Consider the following 22369-nt stretch of genomic DNA (forward strand, 5'->3'; position numbering starts at 1 on the left):
GTGGACATATTCACTTATTAGGTTACCTACAGAATATATCCTGTTGTTTATAATTGCAGATATTTATGTTGCTTGAAGTTTTTTTATTTCAGAAATTCCTATTGTCAGCCAATTGACAGTTGTTCTGAACCTTAAGGAGTGTCATTGTCACTCCTTTGTAATAGGATTTCCACAAATTATGTGTTGTATCATCTTCTCGACATTTTTGCTTATGCGTGCCTAAGTCCTATTATCAGTGCCATTCTCTTATTTGGTCAAACTTCTAGATGCAGTTTCTGGACATGGTATTTGAAAGCGAGTTATTAGGATCTCAGTTCTGAAATTTTGTTGATTTAATGGCCAAACTGATCCATACATCCCATGATTGTCACAGAGGCTGGTGTTCGACTATTGTTTTTTTCTGTAATGGTTTTTAGATGTAGTTTTTGGATATGTTATTTGAAGTTGAGTTGTACGGATCTCAATTCTGAAACCTTGTTGATTCAATGTTTGGAATGATCCGTAGATCCCATGATAGTTACAGAGGCTTGTGTTCCACTATTAGTATTTTCCTTTTCTGTATTGTGAGGGAAGGTTTATGTTCAATATTATTACTAAAACATGCTGTTTTTGTTATTTATCAGATAGAGACAGATTCAGAAGAGATGCTTATAATTAAGACACGCCAGTCTCTTGTAGAATCGTTGACAGCACATGTTAAAGCTAACCACCCATATGAGTGAGTAATAGTACATTTTTATGATATTTTTCAGTATTGGCTAGAAAATTATGAAGGTTAAAAGTTAAAACTGCACATTGACATCATTTGTTTGATTTCTTTTTGACAAATTGAAAAAAAAAAAAAAGATACAATATCCAAAGTAAGTTTGTGGCCAAGGGTGGAAATGCATCTTTAAAATTACTTCAGAATGTACTAGTTGTATCCATGATAGTTTTGATGAAAAATAAAAAAAAATCTCTGCAGTACTCTGTGGTTGGATTTTAAGAAATTTGTCCTTATTTTCACAAGTGACAAGCATATCATTCATGGATAACTTACCTTTTCTTTTGATCCAAAAACTGTGTAAGCACTTTGAAAATCAAGAAACATCTAAAAGATTTCATGTCATAAAAATTGTCTGACTGGAAGCTTGGTTTATGATTGCCAGGGTATGCGAAGTCATTGCTTTACCTATTATGGGAGGGAACAATGACTATCTAAAGTGGCTGAAGGAAAGCACTAGAGAATGACGGATATATTTTGTGCATACAAACTATATGGTTTTTATGATCTGTCTTTGACAGCAATGTATAACTAATTTTATAGATAATGTTTCAGAAACAAGTATCACAAGTGATGATTAGTTTTTATCTTTCATTTTCAGATATGAATCTTTGTTAGTATACCTAGCTGATTAGTTCAAGATATGGCTGAGATTTTTAGGATAAATTTAATAAATCAAATGGTGACAAGGACATCAATGTAAATACAGAGGAAAACTTAGCCTGGTTCATTTTTTTATTTTGTTTAATGCTTTTCTCAGAAAACATTAGAAACAACTACTATATAATGAACAAGATAACTATCAAAAGAATTTTTTGAATCAGAATTGAATTTCCTAAAATACATCATGGTGCTGATGTGACCTTTCACATATGGTTTTCACATTTTTCTTTTGATATTTTCTTTTATTTCTTCCATAAGACATTTTTTTTTCTCCTTATCAGACATGTTACTGCCTTCCATTTTATCTCCTTTTTTCTCATATCTTTTGCACTTGTTTTTATGTTCAATGTTTTTTCCAGAAAATTTTAAAAACTAGTACAAAGGTCTCAAGTACACCTATCCAAAAGACACTAAGAGATATCAGCCTTGAGTTATTTTATTTATTGAAGAGCTGTTTTTTTTTCTTATAAGCACTATTCAAAATTTATTTTATCTTTTTTACATTGCTTAGTTTATTTGTATTTGAAGAGTTAATTTAATTTACTTTAGAGTTACTTTGTTTTACTTTGAAATTTAAGATTTATTTTATTTTATTTTATTTACTTGAAAGTCATTTTAGAATTTTAATTTTTTTTGTTGGCAGTGTTTTAGTTTTTATTTACGCAATGTGTACCTTGTTTGAACAACATTCTTATGAAACAAACTTTTTGAATCAGGCTAAAATTTCCCTAAAATACATCATTGTGTTGGTGTATCCTTCACATATGGTGACCATGTTACTATTATGGATGTGTTGCATTGGTTTTGTCATTGATGTCAACACTTGTCAACACTTGAGAACACTTATCCTTGTGGAAATCTTTGGTTATGTTTGTTGAGACATGGACTAGCTAGGACTCGAACCTAGGACCTTCCATACGTTGCTGGAGTGCTCTACCACTGAGCTACTGGCCCCTCTTGGACCAGTCCATCATTGGTCTGGGTGTGGCTTATTTCCAACACCAACACCCCCCTTTAAGCCACACCTCTCACGTGCTTGGGGCTCCTAGCTTGAACTTGGCTCTGATACCATGTTGAGACATGGACCAGCTAGGACTCGAACCTAGGACCTTCCATGTTGAGACATGGACTTGCTAGGACTTGAACCTAGGACCTTCCATCGTTGGTCCGGGTGTAGGTTATTTCCAACACCAACAATGTTCACTGGCATGTTCAGTGACTTATGCACAGTCACCGTTATATTGTTCACCGACATTGAGGATGATTTGTTATCATCTGGAGATTACTTGGTTATGTCGAAGACATTGATTGGACACTTGGTTTTGGTGATTTGATTATTGGTACAATCGAGTTTGCATATTTGTTGTTATTGACAAATAGGTCTAGGTTATAGACTGACAAGCATTATCTATTCTAGATCAGCACGACACGTTATGGAGATGATTTGTTATTGTTGTAAATGCATTGAGCCGACATCATGCATCGCATATTTTTTAATTTGTAATTGATTTAATTGTAATATTTTAGTGAGCTGACCTACACATTTGGTCTTAGGTTTTGGTATATATGTAAGATCTCATTTATGAGATTATGTAGTAGAGTGTGAAAAAGGATTGTAATAAGGTATATGCGAATATAAGAAGAGCTATACACGCAGACATCATTTGAAGATTCAAGGAAGGTTTGAAGAAGACAAATCAAAGCTTAACCGGTATTGAATCCAACATATGAAGATGATATTTGGAGCAGTACATTATTATTGGATTTAACCATCCAATTGTAGTCAGTGTGACTCCCACCTTGTGATTGAGTAGTGAGCTCTAGGCAGTTGACCTTTCTGCATGTGTAGACCCCATTTGTACACACATACTATCTGCAGTAGTATCATCTGATTGTGGGTAAGGTTTCCCACCATGGTTTTTCCCCTTTCAGGGTTTCCACGTACAAATAACTGTGTTATGTGTTGTGTATGTTATTTGTCTTTCTGTTTCATGCATTAAACTTTACCGGTATTGTTATTAACTACTAAACTGTCTATCGACATTAAAGTTTGGTTTACCGGTATTATGCACTAAGTTTGGTTAAGTCATAGTTTGTATCTTCCACACTTATGTTTTGTTTCTTTTACTAAACTACAACCTTCTTATTCACCTCCCTCTCAGGCCTTCAAAATAAAAATAAGATTGAATATGAATTTGACTTTGTAAATCTACGTAAGATACACTATTACTAGCATTGCACACAAGCTTAAAAATGTAAAATATATGAAACTTTGGGCATCAACATCATCTTTAAAGCTACTATTGCGAGGCCCTACCATAAAAAATAGATTAAGCCAAGGATAACAATAACCCATGGAACTTGTAAACACAAAACAAAGCTATACTACATGCTTGAAGTATAGTAACCCAAAATGGTGTCCATGGACCCAATTGTGTGAGCATGTTGGTGACATTCATTCAACAAAGTGTGGTACTTGCTAAAGCAAACAATCCTTAAATGGAGATTAGGAGGTTTGTCCTACAAAACTTTGTATGAAACCTCCATCATCTGCCTTTCTTGATACATTGTTACCTTTGATTGGGGCTCACAAACATGTTTTAAATTTACATTGTAAGGTATTCACACAAGGTGGTTTGAATTTCATTTTTGATTATGTCGCTTTCTATTTTCAAAGTTTGCGAGTCACTTATCTCGCGATTCATAACCACAAGGACACATGTTCTCATCTACCACTCATTTCTAATAGAGTTGGACTTATTGGTACAAAGATAGACTAAATGTGGATCGATTTATCTCTTAGTTTCCATTGCTAACTTAGTCTCCATTGAAATATGAACACAAAAAGGTCTACAAGCTAACATGCTCAATCTCCAATAATGAGTTTCCCTTCTCACTCTATCCTAGCCAAATATGTATGCTAGCTCCATCTCATCTAGTTTTCATCCCAATGATGAACATGGCTATCCTTAATTCCTTCATCTCAAACTATGCTAAAAGTTGAGACTTAAATTCACATTCATACCCTTCTCATTACCAAAAATAAAATATCAACATATAATACAATGATAAGGAAGTAGTCATCAATGGGGTTGTGTTCTAATGGTAAAGGTCATAAGGTTCTCGAGATGGAGATCTATGTTCAAATCCCCAAAGTGACATCTAGTGTTGGAATTCCAAGTGGTAGCTCTTGGACTTCCGTCGTGGCTTCTAAGTGGATTCAAGTTGAATAAGTGGATTCTTAGTTGAATAAGTTGGTTGGGGAGGAGGCCCACCTTGTGACCTCGCTGGGCTTGGGCCAAGCTAGAAATCCCAAAGTTCATCGAAAAAAATAATAATTATAAGGAAGTAGTCACTATCCATGTTATAATATATGCAATGATATGTTTAGACCTCAAGAAACTAATCCCAACACAAACATATCAAAATTTTGGTACCACATCCTAGGATATTGTTTGACTACAAATATTTCAACTTGGAAAATTTTCTTTGGCTTTTTTAATTTAGTTGTTTGCTTGACATATAGATCTCTTCCTCCAAATCACAGTGAAGGAAGGTTTTCTTTGCATCCATCTTCTTAGCCTCAAAATCTAACTATTGTAGTAGATAATAGAAACCAAATGGTTGTTATCTTAGAAACTAGAGAGAAAATCTAACCATAAACAATTTCTTCAACTAAGAAATAAACCTTTACAACCAATATCATTATTACTTCCCAACACCACCATTTGATCCAACTTTCATTTTGAACACTTATTTACATCCAATAATTTTACCTCTATTGGGAAAAGGTACTAGGTCCCCTATGCCATCTCTTTAAGACAACCATCTCATCATTCATGGCCACTTTATAGAACTCTGCATCATTCATATCCATAGCCTTTTTTATAGTCCTAAGCTCACCAATGTTAGCAATCGAAGAAAATATATATCTACTTAGGATAATTATACCTATCTATTTCTTGTTTGTATGGATTGGACCTCCTTATCTTTTGAGGTGGAGGTTCTATCTCCTGTTTAAAAATCTCTCAACTATCTAGGCTCTCCTCTTTAGATCCTTCATGGGCTTCTCTAGTTCAAATTTTTCAATCTTTGGAGGTAGTAGAACCACATATCTCCTTTCATTCCCTTTTGGCTACAATATAGCAAAAGAAGGAATAACTTCCCTAAAGATAACACTCTTTCCATTTAAACTCTTTTAGCCACATGATCCCAAGGCTTATATCTTTTCACACCAATACCATGATTGATGAAGATAAGTTTTTTATCTTTTTTTTTTTCCAACTTTGACCTCTTCTCCCTTGTCTAATAAACATGTCTCATAACCAAAAACTCTAATATTTCACAATGAAGTATTTTTTCCCAACCACATCTCCACAAATGTCTTATCAACAAAAGTTGATATAGTAAAAGTTTGCTTACCAAGAAACAAGCTATGAAAATCACTTATGGCCAAACTTTTTGTTCCAAGTTGGCCTTACTAAGCATACTCTTAGCCCTCTCTATCGATGTCTTGTTAATTATTTTTACAATTCCATTTCACTAAGGGTGTATGGAGTTGTCCTATGTCATTCTATTCCATGATCCTTGTAGAACCTATGAAAATCCGTTGAATAAAACTCATCTCCATTATTAGTCAAAAAATATTTTTGTTTACTAGTTTGATTGTCTATAAGAGCCTTAAACTCTTTAAATTAACTAAAGACTTCATATTTACTACTAAGGAAATATATCCATGTCCTACTATAGTCATTAATGTTTGAAACATAATAAATAGATTTTAAAACCAAGGGAACTTTAACATGACCAAAACATCATAGTATATCAAGTCTAATACTCATAATATATATGGGAACTAGAATAAAGTTAAACATAGATTGATTTTCTATAAACACACTATTTGCAAACATTGAACTTAAGATTACAATCATTTATCGCCTTGGCAAGGATTTTGTTTTTTCAAATCTTTAGAACCTTCTCACTTATGTGAACCATCCTCTAGTGCCTTAATAGTTTTCTTTGCAAGAAGCTTAGTCTCCAACAGATGCATGACCACTCTTAGGCACCTAGAAATAATGAGCATCAAAAGTGGATACAACACTACTCTTTGTTGCTAGTTCCAATGACAAACATGAAGAATTTACAAATCTCTTCACTACAATAATAAAACAAATATTGCACTAAAGTGTACATGTATTTAATTGAAATAAAGTGTCTATTTAAACATCTTACCAAACACTATAACTCCTCTAATGATCTTGTACCCTCCACTCAAAAAATAACTTGCATGATTCAATCATTTAATTTACTTAAGAAAGTAGGTTTCATGTAAAATCAGGGATATAAAGTACACCATTTATCCCCTTCACCATTCATTGGGAAATCAAATCAAGACCCTAGAAAAGCCAACAATCTTCATTTAAGAATCACCTCCAAGGTACAACTTCCCACCATCATATTATCCATATTTTATAAACCAATCCCAATGTGAGATCATATGAAAAAGTGCAATAGAGTCAATCAACCATGCACCTTTTAATGAATGTGTGTCTACAACTTCCCACCATCATATTATCCATATTTTATAAACCAATCCCAATGTGAGATCATGTGAAAAGATGCACTAGAGTCAATCAACCATGCACCTTTTAATGCTTGTGTAGCTAAAGGTTACAACAAATAGATTACCACCATCCTAGGAGGAATTCTTAGACTCATCATTGGAAGCTCTCTCTCTTTTTTTCTCTTAATAGTCTCTTCTATAACGATTATTCTTTCTATGATTCCAACACTTTTCCTTAGACTTATTAGGATATTTAGATCTAATTTTTTCTCACTTCGTTTCCATCTTGTATTTTTTATTTCTTTCTACCATAACCAACTAGGGCCTTTTTAGAAAATTTGGAATTTTTCTTCGTATCTCTATGGAAACTAACTATGCCACTACCTCATCCAATTTCAACTTGGTGTTATTTCTCCTAACAATCATAACAAGACGGTCCCATGAATTTGGCAAAGAACACAAGAAATTCATGCAATGATCCTCCTATATTTTCACTCCAATAGAGTTTAACTAGGTAGAAACCATGTTAAATGTACTCTAGCATGTGATGTAGTGGAAATGGGGTTCACTGGCCCAATCATGAAAACTAGGAATCAAACCCATTCACATCAACATACATTGGAGAATAATCAATAAGCCCAACTACAAAACCTTGGGATAGCTAGGCATAATGATTAAGTTATTCTCTTTTGATTTGATTGATTGGATATGATCATAGATCAAAGAACTAGGAATAAAGATGCAAATTTAACAATAATTAGCATGAACAATATGCTACATAATAGATATGCAAATTATGAGGATGGATTTGGAAATATAATTCAAAGAGGAACCTGTGTTTGCAATTTGAACTTGAAAGTGTTGGACACTATAGCTTGGAGCCATTATCTTGAAGGCACTGATGCAAATTCCATGAGCAAATTTCAGATTAGGATGCACTACATATTTTCCCCCTAAAAATTCATTGAAAAAGTGTTGGACACTATAGCTAAGCTAGAACGTTCAGGGTTTTTTGCTTCTTCAAAGTTCAAATTTATGTCTTAGTCTGCACTTCGTAAACCTATAATCCAAATTCACTAGAGTTGAATCCTACACATAGAAGAGAGAGAAAATGGTGTTGGTTTCATAGGCGCTTGCCTAAGTTAAACCTCAAGCAGGTGTTAACCTCCACTAGAATAAAGACAATTAGGAACATACATTTAGAAATTTAATAAGATTGAAGGTTCAAAAGAACACCTACTTGGTGAATTATTGATTTTTTATTTTATTTTTGAGGAATCAACTAAGGAAATGGGAGAGGAAACACATAACCAAAGGAAGATTCAACATGGTGACCCTTTTGAACTATCTCATATTAGTTGTCAATGAAGGATCACACACCAAGACCCATATAAAGGAAATGGCTTAAGATAGGAAAGGTCATGATAGGATTGAGTCCCAACAATGGCTTTGGTTGGAGATGTGTCTCTCTTGTAGTCACGATGAGAATACAAAATCTTTGAGCAAGTCAAAATTGAGAATACTAAGAAATGGGATTGAATCACAATAGATTACAATATAAATACAAGATCATAACCAATCAACAAGAAAAAACATGAACAACAAAGGTGTGGTTGTGAAATAAAACTTAGCACTATGTACACTAGATCTATAAAAGAAGGAGATAATTACTTGCCTCTATTAAAGACAAGCATGCTGAATGAACTAATTTTCCTCAATCCGTATTTGTTTCCTTCAAATGATTGCAATAAGTGTAACCTATTAGAAACACAGTGTTGTTGCATCAAAAGATTAAACTATTAATGCTCGATACAATTGCAATACTTAATGAATCCACAAGAGGTGGTTAAGTCATGTCACAAACCCAAGCATTGCACTACACAACACAAGGAGACCAAGGGCACACACCTTGCAACAATTCCCCCCCAACACAAATGAGGGGTTTGAACATGTGACCTAGGCTCTGATACCACTTGTTAGAAACATGATTGTTGTTGCACCAAAAAATTGACTTATTAATGTTCGATACAATTGCAAGATTTAATGAATCCATGGGAGGCAGTTAAGCCATGTCATAAACCCAAGCATTACGTTGCACAACAAAAGGAGACCAAGGGCCCACACCTTGCAACACAACCTTCTCCTTTTAAGTACAACTTGGTAATTACCTCCAAACAAGGGAAGACTTGCTCTGTCGTTGAACCTACCACTATATGACAACCATATAACATAGGCCAACACATTACCTTGTACTCCATATTTTTTCTTTATCTTAGTTGGGGGAAATATTTGAAAAATTAGATCAACGCAAAATGAAACCACAATTTATTTGTACCTATTTACCTCCATGGGTGAATTGAGGATAAAAAGAAAATACTTCAAATGAAAAATATGCCACTTCACTAAGTTGATCTTCAATAAGAAGAACATCGTCCAACAAATCAAATTAGAAATTTAAGCTCAACCATATTAGCAGCTTGAGCATCTAGTTGGTCATTAGCCTAAAAACTTTTTTGTTTCTCAACATTGTCACAAGTTGTATATTGGGACCAAGTGAAACACTCAAACTCAAACACATTGTCATTTATACTACTAGAGGCTACATCTTCATCAAAAAGGAATGAATCATACTCAATTACTCACCTTAGGGATAATAAACAATCAACATACCTTGGAGTCATATATGCTAATGCAACTTTCATCAACAATATCATTTGGATCATGCGACACTACAAATGAAGAGCTACGCTCCTCAAATTGTTTTTTGTTTCAATATTTTCTTGAAAATCTATTGTTACACAGGTGTTTCAAAAATCAAACCCGTAGGGAACCTCTTCTTCTACATTCAACTCTACAACAAAACTTTCATATGACCCTTTTTAAGTGAACTATGCATGAGGAAGATAACATATTGCATACAAAACAAAGAGCTTTTTGTATGGATCCACATGATCACCAACATCCCATTCCTTAAGTGAAAACTCTTCAAAATGATTATCATCAGTTGTATAAACACTTATCTCTACATTTTTCTCTTCATATACAAGTGTGCCTATGCTATACTCATGCAAACAATTAGTAGTAACTTCATAATTAGAAAGAGGAACAAAAGAAGGTAAGGGATGAAACAAGAAAAAAATTTCGTGTTCACCATTTGTATCACCAACATGTGTATGCTCTACACAATCAACTACCCGATTTGAGTCATTTGATGAATCTATTGCATACACGTCATCTTTAGTACCCACATGGCTACAAGAAACATCAAGGTCATCTCTCTCATCCCAAAGCCAAATGTCATCACCAATTCCTTCACTGCAATCACCAATGAATGACTTATCTAAGTGAAGATGGATGCAAACACTATCATTATCCTCTACACTACCATCATACATTGCACCAACACCTTATCCTACTTGCCTACAAACACCATTATAATCACTTGATATTATGCTTCTAATTGATGTCATCTCCATATAATCATTGTCTTCAATAGACTTCTCACTTTTAAAAACCTTTGCTCTTGAGGATAAATATTTTGCAATCATAGCCCTTGTTTGATTCAAATCAAGGCACTTGTATTCCTGATATATGTATAATGAATGAAACTATTCTTGTATCAAATTGGAACCTAGAGAAACATCATAGGATTGAAACATGTCAATACAACTAGATATGTTAGGTCTACAATTTTTCAAGATTTTCGAAATGGAAAAAACAAACTTGTGATTGAATTTCATAATATAATCTCCCTCTTTCCATTTGATACCTTTTAATTCTTCAATAAGAGCAACAAAATTTAAAAAGAACTCTTATTTAAATGCAACCACAAGTTGATTCCATGAAGCAAAAAAAACACTTGAGAAAACTTTGGTGCCAATTCTTTGCCTTTCCATCTAGAGACCTGTTGGCATTTGCATGAAGATTGCATTAATGATATGTTATGTTGTCATTGATGTCAATTAACCGATAATGATATTATTGATATTGTTGTAATGATGTTTTGTAACCGGTAGGAAGAGCTAGTGAAAGGAAACTGTAACCGGTAGGAATAATTTGTGAAAGTGAACTGGTATTGCTATGTATTGGAGAGTTGGACCGGTAAACCCTACTGGTTGATTTGATAAACTCTAATCGATTAAGTTTGGTGAATTGGTTATATTGGTTTATGATCTGATGATGAGCGGTAATAATTATGACACGTATGATTATTGTATGAAGAGAGTTTCAAGTGATTTTGGCACATTGATGAAATGGTTTTTGTCTAGGGAATGAGCAAGTATATTGCATGTAATGCAAAGCACGTGATGAGTTACTGAGTTCGATGAAGTGGTGATCAAAGAGTGATCGAGGTTTTCTTGATTGATGTGCAGAGATTGCTATGCAATCCAATGGTCATACTTGAACCGACTTGTTTGTAATCTCTATGAGAGAATTAGGTTTTTGTTGTGTTACCAACCTAATTGATTTGTTTATAAGGTCGACGAGTTGCTTAGTTTCAGAGTTGGCAAAGTTTTAGTTGAGTGTGTGGTTGCCGAACCGGTTGATGTATCTGCAGTTTGAGTAAAGGCAGATAGGAGCATGAAAATGATCTGAACAAGCAAGTGTAGTGCTATTCAAATAGATCAACAAACTCCTATTGTTTTCTAATAATTACAACAAAATTGAAATCCCCTAACTTGGTAATCTCTAACAAGCTTAGTGCTATTCAAATCCTCTAACAAGGTCATCCATTAGCTTGGATTTTCAAACCTCTACCAAGGTTACTCCTTACAGGGTATTTCTTCTAACAAGGCATTATAGTCAATCCCTTAACCGGATGGTCCCTAACAAGATCTGTCTTTAACAAGACTTTTGTAAAGCTTTAACATGCTAGGCTCCTAACAGGGCGAACTTTAGAAGAGTTCCAAATAGTTATCTTGTGAGTCTCATCTCATCATGGTTTTTCCCATTTGGGTTTCCACGTCAAAAATATTGTGTCAAGTGGTGAATGTTTTTGTGGTTATGTTTTTATGGTTGATTTTCTTAACTACTTAATTCATTTTGATAAGTCATGATAACTGAAAGCATTGTGAAACGAATTTTTACTTATGGCAGTAAAAGCATTTGGATGTTTATGAGTTTGAAGTTGTTTACTGTTAATTTGTTGTAACACTCAACCGGTTTATCTTGAGAGTTTTTATCTTGACATGATAGTGGACTGATAGTTCTAAGTTTACTTTGAGAGATTGATTTTGAGATTGGCGAAGTTTGTATCAGTTTTTCTATCTACTGATTCACCCCCCCCTCAGTAGTCAATCGGATTCTTATTCTTTCATCATACCATCAAGACCTAACAAAGAATCTTATCCACATGTCTTTATAATCAAAATTATACCTTTCCATGACTTCTAAAAATATCTCAACATGCGCACCACCTCCCAATGATCATGTCCATCAAACCTTGGCATCATTTTGTAGATTGAAGATCTCATTATTTTCCTTTCATAATTGACTCAAGAAAGGTCAAGCTACATATAAATGGGATTTGAAGTGGGATAGTAAGAGATGGAGAAACTTGTTTATTTATAACAAAAGGGTCTCTTTGATTGGAGAGCCTTGATTCTTTCTTCATATTCTATTTCTAACTAGAAATACACATCCATCCTCAACTTATTTTTAACTATGGATGCTTGTATGTTTGAATGTGAATATGTATTTTGTGTTGGGCTATATGAATAGCATATAAAATATAATAGTAAATAAATAATATTTCATGCATAATTATAAATGCCAAATATTATGATCTACAAAATAACATTATTAAATAATAACCTTCAATAATTAAATCGGTAATTATATTTAAACATTAATAAATTATATAAACCAATTAATTAATTTATAATTTAATTAATAATCACACATTAATATTAAATATTTATATCAACTATTATTTAATTTTTTATTATAAACTATGTAAATTCATTAATTTAATGTAACATTATTAAACTATATAAATCAATTTAATCAATTAATTAATAATTAAACCAATCAATAATCATACACAACAAAACAATCCAACATAGGATAACTTAAGAAAACACTTGATGCTAGGCAACAACTCGCACCGAGACACTAAACTAACAAGGGTGATCAACTTAAACCTAGATTATAAAGTGGGCTTTCATGTCATCTTCAATCAACTTGCCTTTGGGATAAAGACACGCTCCGACTTGTGGAGCCAGGTGGAAGCGATGTCTGGTACCTGCAAACCCGTCACCACCAATACATATGCAACAACATATGCAATAGCATATAACATAAATAAATAGGCAAGTGAATAGAATCACAACATCATATCAAGTTTACAATGAGTGATATGACATCGTCTCTATCATGAATACACTTAGAAGACAATCACAACAATCAAACACTATCATCGACATCATTGTACCCAATATAATCATGAAATAGGGTTAGTACATCATAAAATATCATCAAATCACCATAAACAAATATTAACCATGCATATGAAGTGAGTACATATAGATCATCAAATAAGAGTCAATCATCATCCTCATAAAATCATAATGTCAAGTGCAAATATAATGTCTATCACCAATAAAGAAACATCCAAATCATAACTAAATCCATAAACACCCAATCATAGCATCACAAAGTAGTCTAAACTATGCCAATATAGTCTATCGATGCACAAAAAGGAAAGATGAATCGGGGAGGGGCACTACATCCTAGCCCCCTTGGGCTCGAATTACTCTTGGAAGTCGCAAAAGTTAGGTTGAAAACATACACACATTAATCTAAAACTTCTTAAACATAGACAAATTAAAGTATTTCCTTTAACACAATTAAAAACAATATACCTAATCTTTCTCATTTAAGGATCTATCAATCAATAAATCTTCTTAATTTTAACATTTCCTAGCTCAAAGCAAGATAATGATAACAAAAGTTTCCTTACTAGGCTCCAATTATTCAAGGTGAATGCATTTCACAAGAGATAAAACAAGTCACAATACTCCTACTAATTACAATAAGCATGCTAAGTCATTAAAATATTTTCAAGAAAATTTCATTTAATCCACATTTGCAAAGACAAAACTATGATTTATGTCACTGAGTTAGCATCTATAAGCACGAATCACAATAATTCACACCATTCAAACATGTCAACATTCCTTTAACATTTAGCTACGTGCAAATAAGAAGACATATATACATTTTATGCAACATTTTGCACATAGGTACTCATTGAAGATAGAAAATTTGCAATTCATTTATGTTTAACTATTACAAATCTCTTAAATCCAAACACAATTCTGTCCAATATTTCATAAAATCCAGAAATTTACCATTACCTTTCATCTATTAACACATTTATCTCCTCAATTAATATTATCATTATTTAATTATTTGCAAAGTCTAGTGCTTTTCTCTGCGGTGTCCTCCCTTGCACACACTATCAGAGGTTCGATGTGAACATGATAGAGGATAAAGTTAACACAACATGAGGACCCACAATACTCATCATTAAAAATGACCACTAGAGACAAAAACAACTAAAGGGAAAATTCGAAAAGAAAAGATCATCAAATTCAACATTAAATCACGAAAAAATTACTAGCGAAATCAACAAGAAATAAAGCATGACAAGTGGCACCATAAGAACAAAATAGATGAATGAAGAATTATAGAAACCCATAAACCAAATTAACTCCAATGACACTTCATCCAATCACCAAGTAAATCAAGGCAATATATTCAATTCATCCAAATCTACATCACGAGGTGACCATTATCAGTCACATCAAAGGGAGTCACCGGTACACAACTTCCAAGGGTACAATGCCCTGGATGTGTTAGAGAGTGCACATAAGACCTTTAAGACCATAAATTTATTTACATAACCATATTTCTTTATTATTTTTAATGCAATGCATTCTCTTACGTGAGTCTTAACATCTATTCTTAAGGAAAGAGGACATATACTAGGAAAGATAAAGTGTCTCATACAAGTTCTTCATTTACACATATTACAAACACTTAAGCTTTTTGTCCATTAAGGATTTATAACAATTTAATCCTATAAGATCAACGTTAGTTAAAACAATATTCACAATTATAATTTTTATGAAGGGTTAGAGAGAGAACCCATCGCATAAACATCTAAAATCTTCAAAATTCTAATGTCCTTTCAAACACCAATCTCAAAGAACAATTCAAGTCAAAGAGAACACAATAGTACACCACACAAGACTAAGAGAAACAACCTTAACCAAAGATCCCAGTGTTTGCAACACTAGCTCTGATACCAGATGTAATGCTCGCCAAAATACATTAGAGAAATAAACCGAAATCTACTAACAAAGGAGATAATATTTTTTTTTCAATTAGTCTTTACTACAATAAAACATCTAGAATATACATTACTTCCTCAAATCATTATTACATCATTACTATATGCATGAAATCTATATGAACATAACCATGAAACCATATTATGTAAATGGAATAACCAATCAATCATTAACTTAACTCCATAATTAAACCAATCAATGCAAATCCATTCCCTAGGGTATCTCAATTTCACTACTTGACATAAAACCGACACATCACATAACCATTTAGAACATAATAATATAACTTACAACCTATCTATTTACTTTCCATTCAACTACATCAATTTCATTAACTCATAAGCTTAAGTCAACCACATAGCATAATTTAATCCCTTATCACATTCTTTAGATTCCTTAAGAAACAACCCAAACAAATACTCCTAATAACCATTCTCTTAAACAAAACTAGAGAAACCTTAAAGCTTCAATACATAACTCAAGATAACTATCTCAATTATCTAAAAACATAATCCCTCACAACTTGAAGATTTCCATTACTTTAAACAAAGACTATAACAACAACTGATAGTTCTAATACTAATTGTTAAGTACATATGCCAAGCTAACAAGATGAGAGGGGGGGGGGGGGGGGTGAATCATACAAAATTAATCTTCAATATATTCAACAGATTCAACCTCGGTAGCTTAAACAGATATATGTAATCAAAACTTTAAAACATGCAACCTTAAGAACACATAATCATAAAAACACTTATAACACTAGATTTAACGTGGAAACCCAAATAGGGAAAAACCACTGTGGGATTTCGGACCCACTAAGAAATATACTCTTCTAGAGTATGCTCGGTTAAAAGCAAATCTTGTTAAAGATTACAAACACATTGCTAGATGTGACCCGGTTAAGGGATTTCCCTCAGATCTGTTAGGATCTTCACCTTGTTAGAGGTGACCTTGTTAAAGGGTTTCAAACCCTCAATCAGAATGTCACCTTGCTAGAGGATTTACAAATAAGACTGTTAAGTCCACTCAGTGAAGAGATTTTCTGTCACTTACAAATAAACAACAGTAATGAGTATGTCTGCAACTTTGCATCTAAAATGCTAAAGTAGATTCTTATTTGCTTAATACAATCTAGTCATAGGACTTATCTTGTCCCTCTGTTGGGCTCCTTACTCTGTTATTCAAAAAGGTCTTCAAGCTTCTGTGCTTGGTAATCATTATGTAGCATCCCTGTGCTTACACTTGCCCGCATACATTGTTTATCAACAGTTCCTTATTTATAAACAATTTGCTAACTGCTTAATCTCTTTGATCACATTTCCCATGATCAATCATAGCCATCATATTTTCAATCTTGACAAGGTTCAATGTATCCTTCGATCGGAAAATGTTTTACCTTGCCTTGGAACTTGTGCTAGGGTATTGCGGTTTAATTTGAGCTGTAGATCTTCCTGCCAATCTTCCATTGCCATAGATCCTTAACAAACTTCATACACGTTGTATCAATCCTTTAATCATAACCAGCTCATCAGCTTCCATCATTAAATAGCGCATGTATACATCCAATGCATTCTGTTATTACTCGGTTGCAACTCGGTAAATACTAAACTTCACTCGGTAGACATTCCGCCTTCATTAACCGATAGCGATAACCTTAGGGTTTACCAACTAGGTTCCTTAGGTTTTATCGACTAGGTTCCTTGCTCGGTAACATAGTATAGTATTAACCTTACAAACAGTAGCATATGTAGGATATCAAAACAATATAAACAACATGATCTCATCATTGTCTAACTTGGTAATAGTTGCCCATTGAATAACTTATTCCTCCCCTTATTCATCAAAAACATACTTCTTAAGATATGGCAACATCCTACTAAATCAAAAAATCAATTTCTTGACATCAATGACAAAATAATATTGTGAAGACAGTAAACATCCTTAATCAGTTATATCCATAATTATCAACAACCTTCTCAATATCCTAATTGAAATGCCAACAATCTCCCCCTTTGACATTGATGGCAAAACCAATTGATTTGACCTAAAAAAAATTCGAATTCAGATTGTTGTGATTGTGATTGCTCAGATTGCTGAAATGCTCTCCCCTTGTCATTAGTCTTCTCCTCCTTTGACAACAATGCCAAAGAAAACTAATACATAATTTCTTCATGTGTGAAGTAATTCCTTTGCTGTTCAGTATCAACTCAATCTCGGTTAGAGAATTTTATCTTCAATTCCTATTCCCTGTTTTTGTTTCCTGCACACCTTTAGAAAACATCCTAAAGTGTGTAAATCAACATCAACTTCTAAAAGATATTCTTTAGAGTCATCGAATTGATGCTTTCACCGAACTCGGTCAGTGAGTAGAAGATAGGGGTAGGACCCCTAACTTACTTCTGAGATACTCAAAAGTGTCCCTTGGCAGTGGCTTGGTGAAAATATCTGCTATTTATTCCTTTGAACTAACATACTCCAACACCACTTTCTTCTCTTGAGCTTCTTCTCTAAGATAATGATATTTGATAGAGATGTGCTTTGTTTTAGAGTGCATAACATGATTCTTTGAAATGTTAATGGCACTAGTATTATCACAGAATATAGTTACTGGCTCGGTAACTTTCTCATTTATGCCTTCCAATAGTTGTTTGATCCATGCTATATTGGTACAATTTAATGCTGTAGCAACATATTCAGCTTCTGCTGTAGACTGTGAAATACATCCTTGTTTCTTGCTAAGCCAACTCACTAGTCTTTCCCTAAAAAGAAAGCTCCACCACTTGTGCTTTTCCTGTCATCTATGTTGCCTGCCCAATCAGCATCAGTATAAACTTTTAAATCAAAGTCATTTCCTTTCTGATATACTAAGCCATAATCCTCAGTACCTTTCAAGTATCTGAAAATTCTCTTGATTGCTGTCATGTGTGTTTCCTTGGGATCTGCAAAAAATCTTGCAACTATACCTACTACATGTGCTATGTCTGGCCTGCTATGAACAACATATTGCAACTTTCCAATCATAGATCGGTAAAGTGTCTCATCAACAGATGCAGATTCATCATTCTTTGATAGTTTACAGTTGGTAGTCATAGGAGTACTTACTGGTTTTGAATCCTCCATTCCAAATTTCTTCAAGATTTCCTTTATGTACTTGGATTGAGTAATGAAAATTTCATCTTTCATTTGCAGTATCTATAGACCTATAAAATACTTTATCTCACTGATTAATGAGATCTCAAGTTCTTTGCTCATTTCATTTCCAAAGTTCTTGCATAAAGAGTCATTTCCACAAAAGATAATATCATCAACAAATATGGCTGAGATCAGTATTCCATTTTCATCATTCTTCATGTACATATTGTTGTTTTCACTTGTCCTTATAAAACCAATCTTGATTAAATAAGAGTGCAATCTTTCATACCATGCTCTAGGTGCTTGTTTCAGACCATATAAAGCTTTGTTCAATTTATATACCCGATCTTTATTCTCTCCTTCAACAAATCCTTCAGGTTGTTCAATAAAAACTTCTTCTTCTAATATACCATTCAGAAATGCAGATTTGACATCCATTTGATATACTTTGAAATTCTTGTAAGCAGCGTATGCCAACAATGGTCTTACTTCTTCAAGTCTTGCCACAGGTGCAAAAGTCTCACCATAATCAATTCCCTCTTCTTGAGCATAACTTTTGTAAACTAGTCTTGCTTTATTTCGAATGACCTCACCTTTTTCATTCAGCTTGTTTCTGAAAATCCACTTTGTACCGATTACATTTTTGTCCTTCGGTCTTGGGACCAGTGTCCATGTGTCATTCTTCTTGATTTAATCAATCTCTTATGTCATAGCATTTATCCAATCTTCATTATTAAATGCCTCTTTCACTATCCTTGGTTCAAATTCAGATATCAGACGTGTTCTGTCTCAGTTTGTTTCTTGTCATCACCAGATCATCCTTATCTCCTATAATCCGACTTGATGCATGATTCCTTCTGACATACTTGGCTAATACATGCTTGGTAGGCTCTGTATGATCTTCTTCATCACTCGGTAACTGGACATTCTCTTCATTTCCTTCAGCAGTTTTCTCAGTATGACTTCTCGGTTGAACATATACAAATCCTTCATAATCTTCTGGTTCTTTGGAGTTTCCTTCATCATTTATTTTTGCAAATTCATCAATTTTCACATTTGCACTTTCTACTATTTTGTTAGAGGATTTGATCAGACATTTAAATGCTTTGCTTCTAGAAGAATAACCAAGAAATGTTCCTTCTTCACTTTTCTGATCAAACTTACCATTTTTGTCATCTTTGTGAACATAGCATCTACTTCCAAAGATTTTCAAATAACTTACATTAGGTTTCTTGTCATACCAGATTTCATATGGTGTCTTCAAGGTTCCTTTCTTCAGTTGTGCTTGGTTCAGGGTGTATGCAGTGCTGATTGCTTCTCTCCAAAATGTTTGAGGTACCTTCTTTTCTATCATCAAGGTTCTTGCACAATTCACAATTGATCTGTTTCTTCTCTCAGCTATCCCATTTTGCTAGGGTGTTCTCGGTGCAGATACTTGCCTCTTTATACCTTGATCATTGTAGTATAAGTTAAATTCATTAGAAGTGAACTCACCTCCTCTATCAAATCTAAGACATTTCAGTTTTCTTCTTGTTTCATTTTTAATTCTTGCCTTGTACCATTTAAACATTTGAAAAGCTTCTGATTTTTCTTTTAAAAACATTACTGACATCATCCTTGAGTAATCATCCACAAATAATATGAAGTACTTATCACCATAATAACTTTGAACTTTCATAGGACCACAAAGATCAATGTGCACAAGATCTAAAATTCCCTTAGAAGTGTAGGACTTACTTGTAAAGCTTGATCTTGTCATCTTGCCCATCTGGCATCCTCATCATATAGCATTCTCAGGTTTATCAAGACTTGGTAGACCTCTTACTCGGTGCTTCTTGCTTATTTTGACCAGATTATCAAAATTTACATGACAAAATCTTTTATGCCATAACCCAGGTATCATCTATCTTTGCATATAGACACTTATTCCGAGTTGAGTCAAGGTGAAATGGGTTACCTTTTGTTTGTGTTCTGGTAGCTACTAAATTCCCATGCTTGTCGTGAACTTTGAAAATTCCTTTCTGAAACTCTATTCGGTATCCTGTATTGTTTAGCTGTGCTACACTCAACAAATTGTATTTCAAACCTTCAACCCAATAAACAACATTACATTTAGCATTGTCAAGAAGTGTTATAGATCCTTTACCTGTCACTGGACATGGTGCATCATTACCAAATCTTACATAACCTCCATCATAATCTTCTAACATAACAAACTTGTGTTTATCACCTATCATGTGATGTGAGCATCCACTATCTATGATCCAAGAATCATTAGTATTTATGTGAGATATTAAAGCTTTTTCTTTGTACCTTTCTTCATCTGATCCATCTTTGATAGCCACATAAACAACTTCCTCTGTATCAGTTTCATTTGATTTATCATCATTAGATTCCTCATCAGCTATTAGACATGTCTTTTTATCTCTTCTTCTGAAGTCTCGGTGTCCTCTGTAATGATTATCTTTTTGTCTGTCATCTCGGTAATCTCTCTTTTCACTGGATTCTTTGTCAAGGCAATTAGAAGCCATGTGTCCTATTCTATCATAGTTAAAACATTTCAAAGACAACTTTCCTTTGTGCTTACCTTTTCCTCTCAGTAGCCTTCTGGCTAATAGTGCTTCAAACTCTTCTTGCTTTCTGATTTCTTCATAAAGTTTGTGTACCTCCTCCATGTTTTTGCAAAATCTTTCACTTGCTTCACTGTGATTCCCTTCAGAGTGCTTATACTTTCTACCATTGTAATCATCAGATTCATCAAGATGAAAAGAACTAAATGCAGACTCAATTTTATTTACCGAAGACCCACTATTATCAAAGTTACTTAACTCAAATGCATGTAGCTTACCAATAGTAGCATCCAAAGAAACTGGCATATTGGGTACAGACCTCAATTCATTGATTGCAGAGACTCGGATTGCATAAGCTGGTAGAAGGGTTCTTAATAACTTACTTGTGACATATTTCTCTTCAATGGTTCTTCCTGCTCCTTTGATTTGATTGACAATCTCCTTTAACCTTGTACTATACTGGGTTGTGTTCTCACCTTTAGTCATTCTCAAGGATTCAAGTTGTCCTCTTAGACTGTCCACTTTTGCTCTTTGAACATGTTCATCACCACCATACATAGATATGAGCTTGTCCCACATTGCCTTGGCATCATTGCAGCCTTCTAGATCATTAAACTCTGAGTCGGTCAATGCAGATGTTATTTCAATCATTGCTTGAATATGTTCTTGCTTTGCCTTTATCTCTTCCATTGTCAATGGATAGGTGCTAGGTGTAATGAAATCATTCTCCAGATAATATACAACATATTCTCCAACTCCTGAGAGGTGCAGCTTCATCATTTTCTGCCATGTAGAGAAGCTTGACTTGTTCAACTTCGGTGCATCCCTCTTATACATCTTTGGATCTTTTCCTCAAGTACCTTTAAACTTTTTTTCTTCTGGAGTCCAAAGCTCTGATACCAATTGATAGTTCTGATACTAGTTGTTAAGTACAGATGCCAAGCTAACAAGATGAGAGGGGGGGGGTGAATCATACAAACGTAATCTTCAATATATTCAACAGATTCAACATCAGTAGCTTAAACAAATATATGTAATCAAAACTGTAAAACATGCAACCTTAAGAACACATAATCATAACAACACTCATAACACTAGATTTAACGTGGAAACCCAAATAGGGAAAAATCATTGTGGGATTTTGGACCGACTAAGAAATATACTCTTCTAGAGTATGCTCGGTTAAAAGCAAATCTTGTTAAAGATTACAAACACATTGCTAGATGTGACCCGGTTAAGGATTTCCCTCAGATCTGTTAGGATCTTGACCTTGTTAAAGGGTTTCAAACACTCAATCAGAATGTCACCTTGCTAGAGG

At 33.8% G+C, this 22369-nt stretch overlaps 1 protein-coding gene across 1 annotated transcript in view; it reads left to right on the top strand.

The window, feature by feature from the left end:
- LOC131051364 (protein CutA 1, chloroplastic) overlaps nt 1-1493 on the top strand; it is a 149144-nt gene extending 147651 nt beyond the window's left edge. The window contains exons 5-6 of the mRNA XM_057985854.2: nt 624-718; nt 1149-1493. Coding sequence (XP_057841837.2) covers nt 624-718; nt 1149-1230 — 177 coding nt within the window. The 3' untranslated portion in view covers nt 1231-1493. The remainder of the gene's footprint in view (nt 1-623; nt 719-1148) is intronic.
- The last annotated feature ends 20876 nt before the right edge of the window (nt 1494-22369 follow it).

This window comes from Cryptomeria japonica, chromosome 2 (assembly GCF_030272615.1).
Source record: "Cryptomeria japonica chromosome 2, Sugi_1.0, whole genome shotgun sequence".
Taxonomy (NCBI): domain Eukaryota; kingdom Viridiplantae; phylum Streptophyta; class Pinopsida; order Cupressales; family Cupressaceae; genus Cryptomeria; species Cryptomeria japonica.